General features: G+C 46.9%; 1 protein-coding gene across 1 annotated transcript in view; it reads left to right on the forward strand.

The window, feature by feature from the left end:
* The window catches only part of LOC136580098 (amine sulfotransferase-like), a 35,274-nt gene extending 23,013 nt beyond the window's left edge, over window positions 1-12,261 (forward strand). Inside the window, exon 5 of the mRNA XM_066580399.1 lies at window positions 12,131-12,261. Coding sequence (XP_066436496.1) covers window positions 12,131-12,261 — 131 coding nt within the window. The remainder of the gene's footprint in view (window positions 1-12,130) is intronic.
* The last annotated feature ends 3,278 nt before the right edge of the window (window positions 12,262-15,539 follow it).

Here is a 15,539-nt window from a genome sequence, read left to right on the forward strand (position 1 = left end):
ATTTGTTGAACGCAATACTTTTACCTGAGAGAGAGTCTCAACAAATGTCTGAATAGTCTCTTAACTATCTTAACAAAATCTTAAAAACTTGGCCACGTAGAAAAGGTTCATCCATTTCTTCTGCCTGTCCAGGTAGCCTATAGTAAATGCCTACAATGGTGTACTTACTGTTGTTCTCTCCTTGTATTCTTACCCAAACAGTTTCTACAGAACTACCAGTCTCTGAAGCTTGAATCACTGTGGAGATGAATGTTTTCCTAACATACAATACAACACCTCTTTTTTTATTAGGTCTGTTTCTTATAAATAAGTTGTATCCTTCAAGCCTTGTATTCCAATCATGTGTATCATTCCACCAAGTTTCCGTGATGCCTATGAGAACATATTTCTCTTCCTGTGTTAGGAGCTCCAATTCTCCTTGTTTGTTTCTCATGCTCGGTGCATTTGTTTAGAAACATTTTAGTTTGTGATTGGTGTCTCTTGCTCCTCTACTTTCCTTCTGAATGTTTTGCCTTTGTTCTTTCTTTCCACTACTAATAGCAAGGTTCTCAAATGTATTAATTAGCTGTATTTTATTTATCTGGCCTTTCACTTCCCTTCCCATATTGTTCTAGTTTAAAGCTCTCCTAATGAGTGAAGCAAGGTGCCCACCAAATATATGCTTACCTGTCTGTGTAAGGTGCAACTGGTCTCTATTAAGCAGTCCATTATATAGGTAATTCATCCCATGTTCTAGAGATCCAAATCTTTGCTGACAGCTTTATCAATGTAGACAGTTTTTCACTTCTCGAATCCTATTCCATCTCCTTATTGCATTGTAATCCACTATCAGGATGGATGAGAAGACCACCTGTGCTCCCAGTTCCTTTACTTTCAGCCGAGGTCTTTACCCCTTAACGACCAAGAACGTAAGGGTACGTCCTGGAGCGTCAGGGTATGTATAAAGAGAGAGGTTGCGGGGCAACCTCTATTCATACAGCGTGGGCGTCAGCTGTAACAGCTGGCAATAGCTGCAATCAGCCTTGCGGACGATCACGGCTATTAACCCTTTAAATGCCACTGTCAATTCTGGTGTCATGGCAGACGGGGGCCTTTTGAAAGGCCCTAGGGCTGCCTTAGCAGACTGCCTATCAAATCGCAGTATACTGCAAGTTGTAGTCCCCCAGGGGAAGTTAAAAGTAAAGTGAAAATAAGAGCAATAAAATTTTATTAATTTTGCCGTATCTATAATTAAATCTAAATCATAAAATAAAAATACATATTTGGTATCGCTGCATCTGTAGAAGTCCGATGTATCAAAGTAGTGCATTATTTTTCCCCCACGGTGAACATCGTCCGAAAAAAAAATAAAGAACGTCAGAAATGCACTTTTTCAGTTATCCTGTCTCCCAGAAAAAAACGCAATAAAAAGTGATCAAAAAGTTGTATGTATTCCGAATTGGTACTAACGTAAACTACAAGACATCCCACAAAAAAATGAGCCCTCACAAAACTACATCGACGGAAAAATAAAAAAGCTATTAGGCGCAGAAGACGGCAGAAAATAATTGAAAAAAATTAAATGTCTTTGAAAAAAAAAGAGTAGTACAGTAAATAAACTATACAAGTTTGGTATCGTAGTAATCGTACTGACCTATAGAATGAAGATATCATGTCATTTTTGTTGCAGTTTGTGCGCCGTAGAAACAAGTCGCACTGAAAAATGGCGGAATGTCGTTTTTTTTTTTCATTTTACTCCACTTAGAATTTTTAAAGGTTTTTCAGTACATTATATGGTACAGTAAAGGGCACCACTTAAAAATACAACTCATCCTGCAAAAAACAAGCTTTCATATAGCAACGCCAATGGATAAATAAAGGAGTTACGATTTTTTTGAAGGTGGGAGAAAAAAACGAAAATGGAAAAAAAAGCGGCCACGTCATTAAGGGGTTAAAGTCTCTGCTGATAGTTGCAAAGTCCTTTTTTGCAGTGTCATTTGTCCCTACATGTATTAGTACGGATGGGTAGTTTTTTGTAGAACTGTGGAAGCTTGATAGTAGAGATGAGCGAGCACCAAAATGCTCGGGTGCTCGTTACTCGGGACGAACTTTTCGCGATGCTCGAGGGTTCGTTTCGAGTAACGAACCCCATTGAAGTCAATGGGCGACCCGAGCATTTTTGTATTTCGCCGATGCTCGCTAAGGTTTCCATTTGTGAAAATCTGGGCAATTCAAGAAAGTGATGGGAACGACACAGCAACGGATAGGGCAGGCGAGGGGCTACATGTTGGGCTGCATCTCAAGTTCACAGGTCCCACTATTAAGCCACAATAGCGGCAACAGTGGGCCCCCCCCCCTCCCAACAACTTTTACTTCTGAAAAGCCCTCATTAGCATGGCATACCTTTGCTAAGCACCACACTACCTACAACAAAGCACAATCACTGCCTGCATGACACTCCACTGCCACTTCTCCTGGGTTACATGCTGCCCAACCGCCCCCCCCTCCCCCCCACAGCGCACACCAAAGTGTCCCTGCGCAGCCTTCAGCTGCCCTCATGCCACACCACCCTCATGTCTATTTAGAAGTGCGTCTGCCATGAGGAGGAACCGCAGGCACACACTGCAGAGGGTTGGCACGGCTAGGCAGCGACCCTCTTTAAAAGGGGCGGGGCGATAGCCCACAATGCTGTACAGAAGCAATGAGAAATAGAATCCTGTGCCACCGCCATCAGGAGCTGCACACGTGGGCATAGCAATGGGGAACCTATGTGCCACACACTATTCATTCTGTCAAGGTGTCTCTGCATGCCCCAGTCAGACCGGGCTTTTTAATTCATAGACACAGGCAGGTACAACTCCCTATTGTGAAGTCCCTGTCGACCGACAGCATGGGTGGCTCCCTGGAACCCACCGGCGATACACAAAAATATCCCATTGCATTGCCCAACACAGCTGAGGTAGTAATGTCGTGCTTAATGCAGGTGGGCTTCGGCCCACACTGCATGCCCCAGTCAGACTGGGGTTCTTTACAAGTGGAAACAGATGCATTTATAATTCCCTGTGGACCCACAGCATGGGTGGGTGCCAGGAAGCCACCGGCGGTACATAGAAATATCCCATTGCATTGCCCAACACAGCTGAGGTAGTAATGTCGTGCTTAATGCAGGTGGGCTTCGGCCCACACTGCATGCCCCAGTCTGACTGGGGTTCTTTACAAGTGGAAACAGATGCATTTATAATTCCCTGTGGACCCACAGCATGGGTGGGTGCCAGGAAGCCACCGGCGGTACATAGAAATATCCCATTGCATTGCCCAACACAGCTGAGGTAGTAATGTCGTGCTTAATGCAGGTGGGCTCCGGCCAACACTGCATGCCCCAGTCAGACTGGTAATATGTACCTTAACAGTAACCGCATTGGTGGTAATGTGGTGGTGACTGCGGACCTAGTAGCGCGGTTTTATTTTGTTGGTTTTCGGAATGTGGCCAGGATTAAGTGGGCCGTGGCAGGGGATGTTTTGGAGGCACTACGTGTCCTCTCCACGTGTCCGTGGTTATATGCACCTTAACAGTAACAGCGTTGGTGGGAAATGGCCTCGCCGCCATCATGTCTTTGTGAAGCCTCTGTTTCCACACCCCAGAGACATACCATTAGCAGCGGTATATGCAGAGCCCAGAATTAGTAACATTTCAGCCGTAGCATTAGCGACAGGCCCCACTAACATATCACTAGCAGCATTATAGGGGGAGCACAGTCTTAGTTCCATTTCAGTAATAGTAGCAGCCTACACAGGCCCCAGGAACAATTCCGAAGCAGCAGTATAGTGGGAGCGCAGTCTTAGTTCCATTTCAGTAGCTGCAGTATAGCAAAGGCCCAAGTTACATTTATGTAGCTAAAGTGTAGGCCAACCCCACACACACTTCTGTACCATGAGTGCAGGCGAAGAACATACAAATTGCTATGATTACACTGTAGGTGAGGGCCCCAAAACATTGGTGTACCAACAGTACTAATGTACCTCAGTAAAAATTGGCCATGCCCAACCAAGATGGCAGGTGAAACCCATTAATCGCTTTGGTTAATGTGGCTTAAGTGGTAACTAGGCCTGGAGGCAGCCCAGTTGAACGAAAAATTGGTTCAAGTTAAAGTTTCAACGCTTTTAAGAGCATTGAAACGTATAAAAATTGTTTAGAAAAATTATATGAGTGAGCCTTGTGGCCCTAAGAAAAATTGCCCGTTCGGCGTGATTACGTGAGGTTTCAGGAGGAGTAGCAGGAGGAGGAGGAGGAATATTATACACAGATTGATGAAGCAGAAATGTCCCTGTTTTGGATGGTGAGAGAGAACGATGCTTCCATCCGCGGGTGCAGCCTACGTATTGCTTAGGTATCGCTGCTGTCCGCTGGTGGAGAAGAGAAGTCTGGGGAAATCCAGGCTTTGTTCATCTTGATGAGTGTTAGCCTGTCGGCACTGTCGGTTGACAGGTGGGTACGCTTATCCGTGATGATTCCCCCAGCCGCACTAAACACCCTTTCCGACAAGACGCTAGCCGCAGGACAAGCAAGTACCTCCAGGGCATACAGCGCTAGTTCAGACCACGTGTCCAGCTTCGACACCCAGTAGTTGTAGGTGGCAGAGGCGTCACGGAGGACGGTCGTGCGATTGGCTACGTACTCCCTCACCATCCTTTTACAGTGCTCCCGCCGACTCAGCCTTGACTGGGGAGCGGTGACACAGTTTTGCTGGGGAGCCATAAAGCTGTCCAGGCCCTTAAAGACTGTTGCACTGCCTGGGCTGTACATGCTGCTCGATCTATGCACCTCCCCTGCTACCTGGCCCTCGGAACTGCGCCTTCTGCCACTAGCGCTGTAGGATGGGAATTTTACCATCAGCTTGTCCGCCAGGGTCCTGTGGTATAGCAACACTCTCGAACCCCTTTCCTCTTCGGGAATGAGAGTGGAAAGGTTCTCCTTATAGCGTGGGTCGAGCAGTGTGTACACCCAGTAATCCGTAGTGGCCAGAATGCGTGTAACGCGAGGGTCACGAGAAAGGCATCCTAACATGAAGTCAGCCATGTGTGCCAGGGTACCTGTACGCAACACATGGCTGTACGCACTAGGAAGATCACTTTCAGGATCCTCCTCCTCCTCCTCCTCCTCCTCAGGCCATACACGCTGAAATGATGACAGGCAAGCAGCATGGGTACAGTCAGCAGTGGACCAAGCTGTCTCTTCCCCCTCCTCCTCATCCTCCTCATGCTCCTCCTCCTCCTCCTCAACGCGCTGAGATATAGACAGGAGGGTGCTCTGACTATCCAGCGACACACTGTCTTCCCCCGGCTCTGTTTCCGAGCGCAAAGCGGCTGCCTTTATGGTTTGCAGGGAACTTCTCAAGATGCATAGCAGAGGAATGGTGACGCTAATGATTACAGCATCGCCGCTCACCACCTGGGTAGACTGCTCAAAGTTTCGAAGGACCTGGCAGATGTCTGCAAACCAGGCCCACTCTTCTGAGAAGAATTGAGGAGGCTGACTCCCACTGCGCCGCCCATGTTGGAGTTGATATTCCACTATAGCTCTACGCTGCTCATAGAGCCTAGCCAACATGTGGAGCGTAGACTTCCACCGTGTGGGCACGTCGAACAGCAGTCAGTGCACTGGCAGATTAAACCGATGTTGCAGGGTGGCAGCGTCCGTGTGGGACTTGCGGAAATGTGCGCAGAGCCGGCGCACCTTTACGAGCAGGTCTGACAAGCGTGGGTAGCTTTTCAGAAAGCGCTGAACCACCAAATTAAAGACGTGGGCCAGGCATGGCACGTGCGTGAGGCTGCTGAGCTGCAGAGCCGCCACCAGGTTACGGCCGTTGTCACACACGACCATGCACGGTTGGAGGCTCAGCGGCGCAAGCCAACGGTCGGTCTGCTCTGTCAGACCCTGCAGCAGTTCGTGGGCCGTGTGCCTCCTATCTCCTAAGCTGAGTAGTTTCAGCACGGCCTGCTGACGCTTGCCCACCGCTGTGCTGCCACGCCGCGCGACACCGACTGCTGGCGACGTCCTGCTGCTGCTGACACATCTAGATTGCGAGACAGAGGTTGAGGAGGAGGAGGAGGAGGAGGAGGGTGCTTTAGTGGAAGAAGCATACACCGCCGAACATACCACCACCGAGCTGGGGCCCGCAATTCTGGGGGTGGGTAGGACGTGAGCGGTCCCAGGCTCTGACTCTGTCCCAGCCTCCACTAAATTCACCCAATGTGCCGTCAGGGAGATGTAGTGGCCCTGCCCGCCTGTGCTTGTCCACGTGTCCGTAGTTAAGTGGACCTTGCCACTAACCGCATTGGTGAGGGCGCGTACAATGTTGCGGGAGACGTGGTCGTGCAGGGCTGGGACGGCACATCGGGAAAAGTAGTGGCGACTGGGAACTGAGTAGCGCGGGGCCGCCGCCGCCATCATAGCTTTGAAAGCCTCCGTTTCCACAACCCTATACGGCAGCATCTCAAGGCTGATAAATTTGGCTATGTGGACGGTTAACGATTGAGCGTGCGGGTGCGTGGCGGCGTACTTGCGCTTGCGCTCCAACACTTGCGCTAGCGACGGCTGGACTGTGCGGTGCGAGACATTGGTGGATGGGGCCGAGGACAGCGGAGGTGAGGGTGTGGGTGCAGGCCAGGAGACGGTAGTGCCTGTGTCCTGAGAGGGGGGTTGGATCTCAGTGGCAGGTTGGGGCACAGGGGGAGAGGCAGCGGTGCAAACCGGAGGCGGTGAACGGCCTTCGTCCCACCTTGTGGGGTGCTTGGCCATCATATGTCTGCGCATGCTGGTGGTGGTGAGGCTGTTGGTGGTGGCTCCCCGGCTGATCTTGGCGCGACAAAGGTTGCACACCACTGTTCGTCGGTCGTCAGGCGTCTCGGTGAAAAACTGCCAGACCTTAGAGCACCTCGGCCTCTGCAGGGTGGCATGGCGCGAGGGTGTGCTTTGGGAAACAGTTGGTGGATTATTTGGTCTGGCCCTGCCTCTACCCCTGGACACCGCACTGCCTCTTGCAACCTGCCCTGCTGCTGCCCGTGCCTCCCCCTCTGAAGACCTGTCCTGTGTAGGCGTTGCACAGCAGGTGGGGTCAGTTACCTCATCGTCCTGCTGCTCTTCCTCCGAATCCTCTGTGCGCTCCTCCCTCGGACTTACTGCCCTTACTACTACCTCACTGCAAGACAACTGTGTCTCATCGTCATCGTCCTCCTCACCCACTGAAAGGTCTTGAGACAGTTGCCGGAAGTCCCCAGCCTCATCCCCCGGACCCCGGGAACTTTCCAATGGTTGTGCATCAGTGACGATAAACTCATCTGGTGGGAGAGGAACCACTGCTGCCCAATCTGAGCAGAGGCCCGAGAACAGTTCCTGGGAGTGTTCCCGCTCCTGAGCATGTGTCATTGTAGTGGAGTGAGGAGGCTGGGAGGAAGGAGGAGCAGCAGACAGAGGATTCGGATTTGCAGCACTGGACGGCGCAGAACTCTGGGTGGATGATAGCTTGCTCGAAGCACTTTCTGCCATCCATGACAGGACCTGCTCACACTGCTCATTTTCTAATAAAGGTCTCCCGCGTGGACCCATTAATTGGGCGATGAATGTGGGGACGCCAGACACGTGCCTCTCTCCTAATCGCGCAGCAGTCGGCTGCGACACACCTGGATCAGGAGCTCGGCCTGTGCCCACACCCTCACTTGGGCCTACGCGTCCTGGGCCGCGTCCACGTCCTCTCGGCCTACCCCTACCCCTCAGCATGCTGTATTACCAGTGATTTCCAAGCCAGGAAAGAAATTGGCGCAAGCTTGCAGCCAAAATAGAATTTTTTCCCTAGTTTTTCAAAGGACAAGCCACACTGCGTGTATTCAATGAATACTACTAAGTTTAATAACGGTGTTGTGGCCCTGCAAATGTGTCACAGCACTGCAGTGATGCAAAGTTATTGGCTCCAGCAGATCAGGGATTTCCCATGCAGGAAAAAAATTGGCGCAAGCCTGCAGTAAAACGTAGCTGGCTGCGTCTGATTTTTTTTTAACGTTCTGCACGCAGCACACACGTACCCAGAGCCCTGAGGACTGTCAGAGGCAGGCGAAATAGAATTTTTTCCCTTGTTTTTCAAAGGACAAGCCACACTGCGTGTATTCAATGAATACTACTAAGTTTAATAACTGTGTTGTGGCCCCGCAAATGTGTCACAGAACTGCAGTGATGCAAAGTTATTCGCTACAGCAGATCAGGGATTTCCCATGCAGGAAAAAAATTGGCGCAAGCCTGCAGCCAAAATAGAATTTTTTCACTTGTTTTTCAAAGGACAAGCCACACTGCGTGTATTCAATGAATACTACTAAGTTTAATAACTGTGTTGTGGCCCTGCAAATGTGTCACAGCACTGCAGTGATGCAAAGTTATTGGCTCCAGCAGATCAGGGATTTCCCATGCAGGAAAAAAATTGGCGCAAGCCTGCAGTAAAACATAGCTGGCTGCGTCTGATTTTTTTTAACGTTCTGCACACAGCACACACGTACCCAGAGCCCTGAGGACTGTCAGAGGCAGGCGAAATAGAATTTTTTCCCTTGTTTTTCAAAGGAAAAGCCACACTGCGTCTATTCAATGAATAATGTATGTCTTCTGGCCCTGCCTACACAATTCTATCCCTGTAGTATTAATGCCGGGTGCAATGGTCTGCACAGCTGGTTTTGAGAAAAAAAAAATATGCAACACTGCTAACAGCAGCCTGGACAGTACTGCACACGGATAGATGTGGCCCTAGAAAGGACCGTTGGGGTTCTTGAAGCCTACACTCACTGCTAACACTCTCCCTGCCTAACCACCACTTCTGTCCCTATTGCAGGGCGCAATGCTCTGCAGATCCAATTTTGAAAAAAAAAAAAATATACAGTGCTAACACAGTACTGCACACTATTAGATGTGGCCCTGAGAAGGACCGTTGGGGTTCTTGAAGCCTACACTCACTCCTAACGTTCTCCCTACAGCAGCTCCAGCACGATACCACTGTCCCTCAGCTAACTCACAAGACATCTGAGGCGAGCCGCGGGAGGGGCCGACTTTTATACTCGGGTGACATCTGATCGCCCCAGCCACTCACAGCAGGGGGGTGGTATAGGGCTTGAACGTCACAGGGGGAAGTTGTAATGCCTTCCCTGTCTTTCAATTGGCCAGAAAAGCGCGCTAACGTCTCAGAGAGGAAACTGAAAGTAACCGGAACACCGCGTGGTACTCGTTACGAGTAACGAGCATCCCGAACACCCTAATATTCGCACGAATATCAAGCTCGGACGAGTACGTTCGCTCATCTCTACTTGATAGCCTATCAAACATATCTTTGATTTGTGCACCTGGAAAACAGCACACCTCTCATGAGGTTATGTCAGGTCTGTGGACAGCGGCCTCTGTTCCTTACAATAGGTAATCCCCCACAACCAGCACTATCCTTTTCTTCTTCACAATACTTTTTTTCTCCATTCAAGAGGATTCTTAGTGCTTAATAGACTTACTAGACTTTGTGGGGAAAAAAGTAATTTCTTGATGTAGCTCTTTGTTGTTCTCCTACATGAGAGCCTGTTACCTGTTCCTGATGGGTGCTGACTGACTTCTGATCCTCCTGTATCTTTGGGTCACATGCACCCATTCATCGGCTTTTGGAGATACACTACATTTTTTTTTCTTCAATATTCAGAAGAGTTGTTTCTGCTCTGTCAAGAAAATCCTCATCTTCCGTAATGAGTTTCAATGTAGCTGTTCTCTCCTGAAGACTTTACATATTTTCCTCTAGTATAAAAACAAGCTTGCATTTCCGGCAGCTGAAGTATGGCTTTTCCTCTGGTAGGTTTGTAAACATATACGGTAGTATATGCTGCAGCTCACCACATGGCTACTCACCCCCTCCATGTTGTAAGTTGTTGTCAATGTTCAAACTTCTAAAAGTCAAGAATTCTAGTGATGATATATAGTGTACGACATGCTACTAAGTTCCAGCTCACAGTGACTCTTCACTCTACCCAGAATGCAATGGGAATATGCAAATTTTCTTCCTAGAACTCCGATCTCTGTTCTGGTAATGTCCTCTGAGCAGCTAGACCCAGCTAAATTAAGCAATCTTCCAGCTCACAGTTACTCTTCTCTCTTCTCAGAATGCATTGGGAATATGCAAATTATCTTCCCGGAGATCCAATCTCTGTTCTGGAGATCTCCTCCGAGCAGCAAGACATGGCTAGATCCAGCAATCATCCAGCTCAAAGTGACTCTTCACTCTTCCCAGAATGCATTGGGAATACGCGAATATGCAAATTATCTTCCTGGAGCAGCAATCACTGTTGGGCTGCCAAGATTTAAACATTACAACACATCAAAGTGCTCTATGGTCTGAAACGTCAATGGAGAGTATAGTCATTTTATAGGCTGAGGATACATGCACAAGGCCTTTTTTAAATCCAATTTTTGTACCAGGAAATTGGACCGAAATAGTACCCATTATGTATGCACAAGGGCTATTTTTAACTCGGATGAACAGTCCAAGTAAAAACATTGCAGCATGGCAAATTTTTGTCCAATTTTCAGATGAGAAAAGTGTGATCTCCCACACATTGAACAACACAGGGACGAGATGTCCGAGTGCTGACCGATCTGAGTTATGCTTGGGAATCTCAAGTACAACTTTTTATTCGACCAAGTGCAGGTATTCTAAGGCATCAGGCTACTTGCACATGGATGAATAAGAACTTCTGCACGAGATTTTATCTGTATGCTATCTGAAGTGTGGGATACTGCACATCAGCATGTGCTACTCTTGTCCAAAAATCTGAGAATAGGGCAAGTGGAGTTTTTTTTTACTCAAACTATTCATCTGATTTAAAAAAAAAGCCTGAGTGCATACACCCATTCAAATAAATGAGTGTTTCCGAATGATTTTTAGACTGATGTTTCGATCAGATGGAAAAAAGGCCATGTGCATGTACCCTAAGGCAGCATTCAGATGGCTGTATTTCTCGTCTGTGTACTGTCCGTTTATTTCATGAACAGCGCATTGACGGATTGTCTCCTATTACGCTTTTCATATGTGCTAGTTCTGACATGGACCAACAGTCCATGTGAAATAAGAATCATAGCATGTCCTATTCTGGTCCACATAACGGATGAGAATCGGGCATGCATGTCCACTGTCCGTGGAGATCGGTCAGCAGACAGATTTGTCTCCATGTGCCGTTTGATGCAAGATGTGCCTGAGATTGTGGCCTTATTCATCTCTAATAACAGACAGGCTTGGTGGGAAAAATACAACATTGACAGCAGTCACTGCAGCAAGTGGGAATGTGGAGCACTAAGAGAAAGTTGCTGGATTGTGTAAAATGCATTTAAACAATAAAGGGAAATACTTCCAAATGCTTCGTCATAGACTAATTGCATACATATTTTCTGGGAATGCTCTCCTTGCTGTGTATTTAGTGTCTCTTAATTTCCCTGGATGTCTGTGTTAGGCCGGGTTCACATGACCTGGTTAGATTATGCATGCGTGAGGCCCGCAGCAGACTCTGGCTGTAAGTCCGGCTAGTAACCCTACATTTGGTAATTTATTGTATTGTGCATGGCCGCAGAGGCTCGCAGAGATCATACGCAGTACAGGGTTTATTTTTTGTATTTCCCACGCCGCCACTTAGCGATGATGTGGGTACTCGCAGTGCATATGCAATGTTAATTGCGTATGGGCTGTGGCTCGTATGCTTCCATTGACATCAATAGAGGTGGTGTGTGCAGATTCAACAGCAAAATAGAGCAGGTTTCAATTTTTCTTCCATTCGCAGAATACGCAATTTGCATTCGCAAGTGTGGAGGAAAAATTGAAAATACATGCCTTTCAGTGCCTTTTTTTGCCGCGGAAAGTCAGCGTGGGTGCCAATTGCAGAATCCGCAATACAAATCTGATCACGTGAGACCGACCTTAGGGTTCATTACATCTATTGAAGGAAAATGTAATGGCTGTAAGTGCACTTGCTAAAAAAATGTCACTGGAATCTGTTTCATAAGATGCTGGTAAGGATGTGGACTTTAATCTGATTTTCTTAACTATACTGTTATAGAAATCCACTGTCTCAGCTTATTTATACTCTTTACCAGGGATTGTTGGTGATTGGAAAAATATGATGACGGTGGCACAAAACGAGATGTTTGATAAAGTCTACAAAGAGAAGATGGGAGATCTGCCAATCAAAGTTTTGTGGGACCTCAAAGAAGAAGATGCATCTTAGAGTTCTGTTATCTTCATAATAAAAGTGAATGGTCATCAACAAAGATTTTGTACTTTCAGTCTAAATAGATCTAAATTCTGTGCTGTTCAATTTCTTAATATCTCTTTAACCCCTTAAGGACATGGCCTATTTTGGGCTTAAAGGGGTTATCTCGCAAAAGCAAGTGGGGTTATACACTTCTGTATGGCCATATTAATGCTCTTTGTAATATACATCGTGCATTAAATATGAGCCATACAGAAGTTATTCACTTACCCACTCCGTTGCTGGCGTCCCTGTCTCCATAGCTCCGTCTAATTTCAGCGTCTAATCGCCCAATTAGACGCGCTTGCGCAGAAGGGTCTTCTCCCTTCTGGTCGGTCCGGGCACGAGCGGCGTTCTGGCTCTGCCCCCTTCTACGCATCATCGCGTAGCTCCGCCCGTCACGTGTGCCGATTCCAGCCAATCAGGAGGCTGGAATCAGCAATGGACCGCACAGAGCCCACGGTGCACCATGGGAGAAGACCCGCGGTGCACCATGGGAGAAAACCGCAGTGCATCCCTGGGAAAGGACCGGCGGCCATCTTTGGAAGAAGTTTTATAAGTTGCTGAAACGCTAGAATGGTGAGTAGAAACCATCGTTAAAAGCCATTTACACTTGTGCATAGTAATGTTTGCTTTAGAAGGGGGACTGGGCAAAAAAAAAATTTCACTTTTGCCTCGAGACAACCCCTTTAAGGACGCAAAGATTTTTGACGGATTTAATCAGCATTTTTCAGAAACCATAACTTTTTTATTTTTCCGTATAAGGGCTTGTTTTTTGCGTGACGAACTGTAGTTTTTATTGGCGCCATTTTTGGGTACTTTGACTATATTGTAAAATTTTTATCACCAAAAAGAACTCACTAATTAAATAAAATATAACCTTTATTAAAAAGTCGTACATACAACTATCTAATATTATTTATATATCAGGTATGGGTATCTCATGCATAATGTATCAAACCAGCTATCCACTCAACTTATCCTGTTGGAATAAAGTGTTTTCTCTTCTGATTTCTATAAATAAACTATTGAGCTTATATAACAATTATCTCTCTATGAACTAAATGCTGGCCGATTAGTCAGGATACTACCTGCACTGCCAGTTCATTCTAACATTCAGGAGCCTTTTGATAATACTCCTGCTCCCCTTCCCCCAATGAACGCATTTCTATAGCCAGATAAAGTGAAGCTATTTCATGAGGATGGAGTTTGAGAGAGGTACTAAGCAGCCGATTTGGCCCTCTTCACTAGGGATATCCGACAGGCTCTTTAGCCTTGATGTAATGGGCACATTCGGCAGCCTTTCCGGCTGTGATGATTTAGACTGAGATGGTAAGTATACTACACAGCAGGTCTTAAATACCTTTAGTATTTCGAAAACTGCAAACTGCAGCGGTGTTGAGAGTATACTGGGAATGCCGGCATCCAGGAAAAACATCCAGTGAAAGGGGTTCCAGTGGATGTAAACAATTTTTTGACAGAAGGGTTCAGAGGAGTAAATCAAAAAGTGTTCTGACAAACAGGCGGTATACAGTCAGGGTGGATTCAGATGAACGTGGTTTTCTCCCATTATGCGGGACAAAACAAAACCATTGATTTCAATACATTTCAGTGGTTTTGTTTTCACTAGCTCTTTTCTCGGCCATTAATTATACAGACGAGAAGAGCAAGGACCAAGTGAATACTACGTGTGGGAAAGATCGTCCGGCAGTTATTTTCAAAGTCCTGCGCACTGGCACAGAGTTTGAAGAGCTGGTGAAGGGGAAGAATTTCTCCTTTTTCAGGTGCAACTAAGCTCCGTGCCAGTGAGTGTAGTTTCGCCTACGTTAGTCTAAAACTGCCCCTCAGGAAAATTGCTGCCAAATACAATGCTGTGCTCCAACTACCAACTCCAAATACAGAACTTGTCTTTCCTTAGCTCAGATGGGCTATAAAAGCAGACGACCAGTGCAAATGCTGTTGCTGTCTAAGAATGTATTCACACTGGCGATTTTTGCTCTCGAGTTCCGTCCAATAGCCATATGGACAGAACTTGCCTGTGCAAATAACACATTGATTTCAATGTGTTTATTCACATGAACGATTTTTCTCTCGCAGCACGCAGCAATGCTGTGAGAGTGAAAAATCACTGCATGTCCTATTTTTGGACGATTCCATGTGTGGACCCGTGTGGACCCACAGGATGGGTGGCTCTCTGGAACCCACCGGCGGTACATAAATATATCCCATTGCAGTGCCCTGGAAAGCAGAGCTAACATCAGATTAAATACAGGTGGGCTTTGGCCCACACTGCATGCCCTAGTCAGACTGGGTAATTTTTTTTTGGGCCATGTACGTGGAACACCATGATGGGAACACTTAGTGCACCCATAGTATGCACCGACCCCTGTAATACTCCTGTAGCTAAGGTATACGCACACCCCACTAACAGTTATGTTGCAGAAGTCTAGGGAGACCCTATTAACACTTCTGTAGTTACAGTATAGACGGACCCCAGTAACATTTCATTAGCTGCAGTATAGGCAGAGCACAGTATCAGTTACATTGCAGTAGTAACGGTATCGACAGACCCCTGTAACATTTCAGTTGTATAAGTCTAGACAGACCCCAGTAACAGTTCAGTAGTATAAGTCTAGACAGACCCCAGTACCATTTCAGTCCCAGCAGTGTAGAGAACCCCATTAACATTTCAGGTCCAGCAGTGCGGACAGACCCCAGTAACATTTCAATTCCAGCAGTGCAGACAGACCCCAGTAACATTTCAGTAGTATCATTAGGGACAGGCCCCAGTAACATTTCAGTAGCAACAGTATAGACAGACCCCAGTAACATTTCATTTACAGCAGTATTGACAGACCCCAGTAACATTTCAGTAGTATCATTAGGGACAGGCCCCAGTAACATTTCAGTAGCAACAGTATAGACAGACCCCAGTAACATTTCATTTACAGCAGTATTGACAGACCCCAGAAACATTTCAGTTCCAGCAGTGCGGACAGACCCCAGTGACATTTCAGTAGTAGTAACAGTATAGACACACCCCTTTAACATTTCCGTTGCAGCAGTGTAGGCTGAGCCCAGTAACATTTCTTTTGCAGCAGTATTGACAGAGTGTGGTAACTTTTCAGTAGTAATAACAGTATAGACAGACCCCAGTAACATTTACATTGAAGCAGTATGGGCAAAGCTGCAGATTCACATTTCCCTTTCAGCAGTGTAGGGAGAGAATATATTTTTTTAACATTTCAGTAGTA

This window comes from Eleutherodactylus coqui, chromosome 1 (assembly GCF_035609145.1).
Source record: "Eleutherodactylus coqui strain aEleCoq1 chromosome 1, aEleCoq1.hap1, whole genome shotgun sequence".
Classification (NCBI taxonomy): domain Eukaryota; kingdom Metazoa; phylum Chordata; class Amphibia; order Anura; family Eleutherodactylidae; genus Eleutherodactylus; species Eleutherodactylus coqui.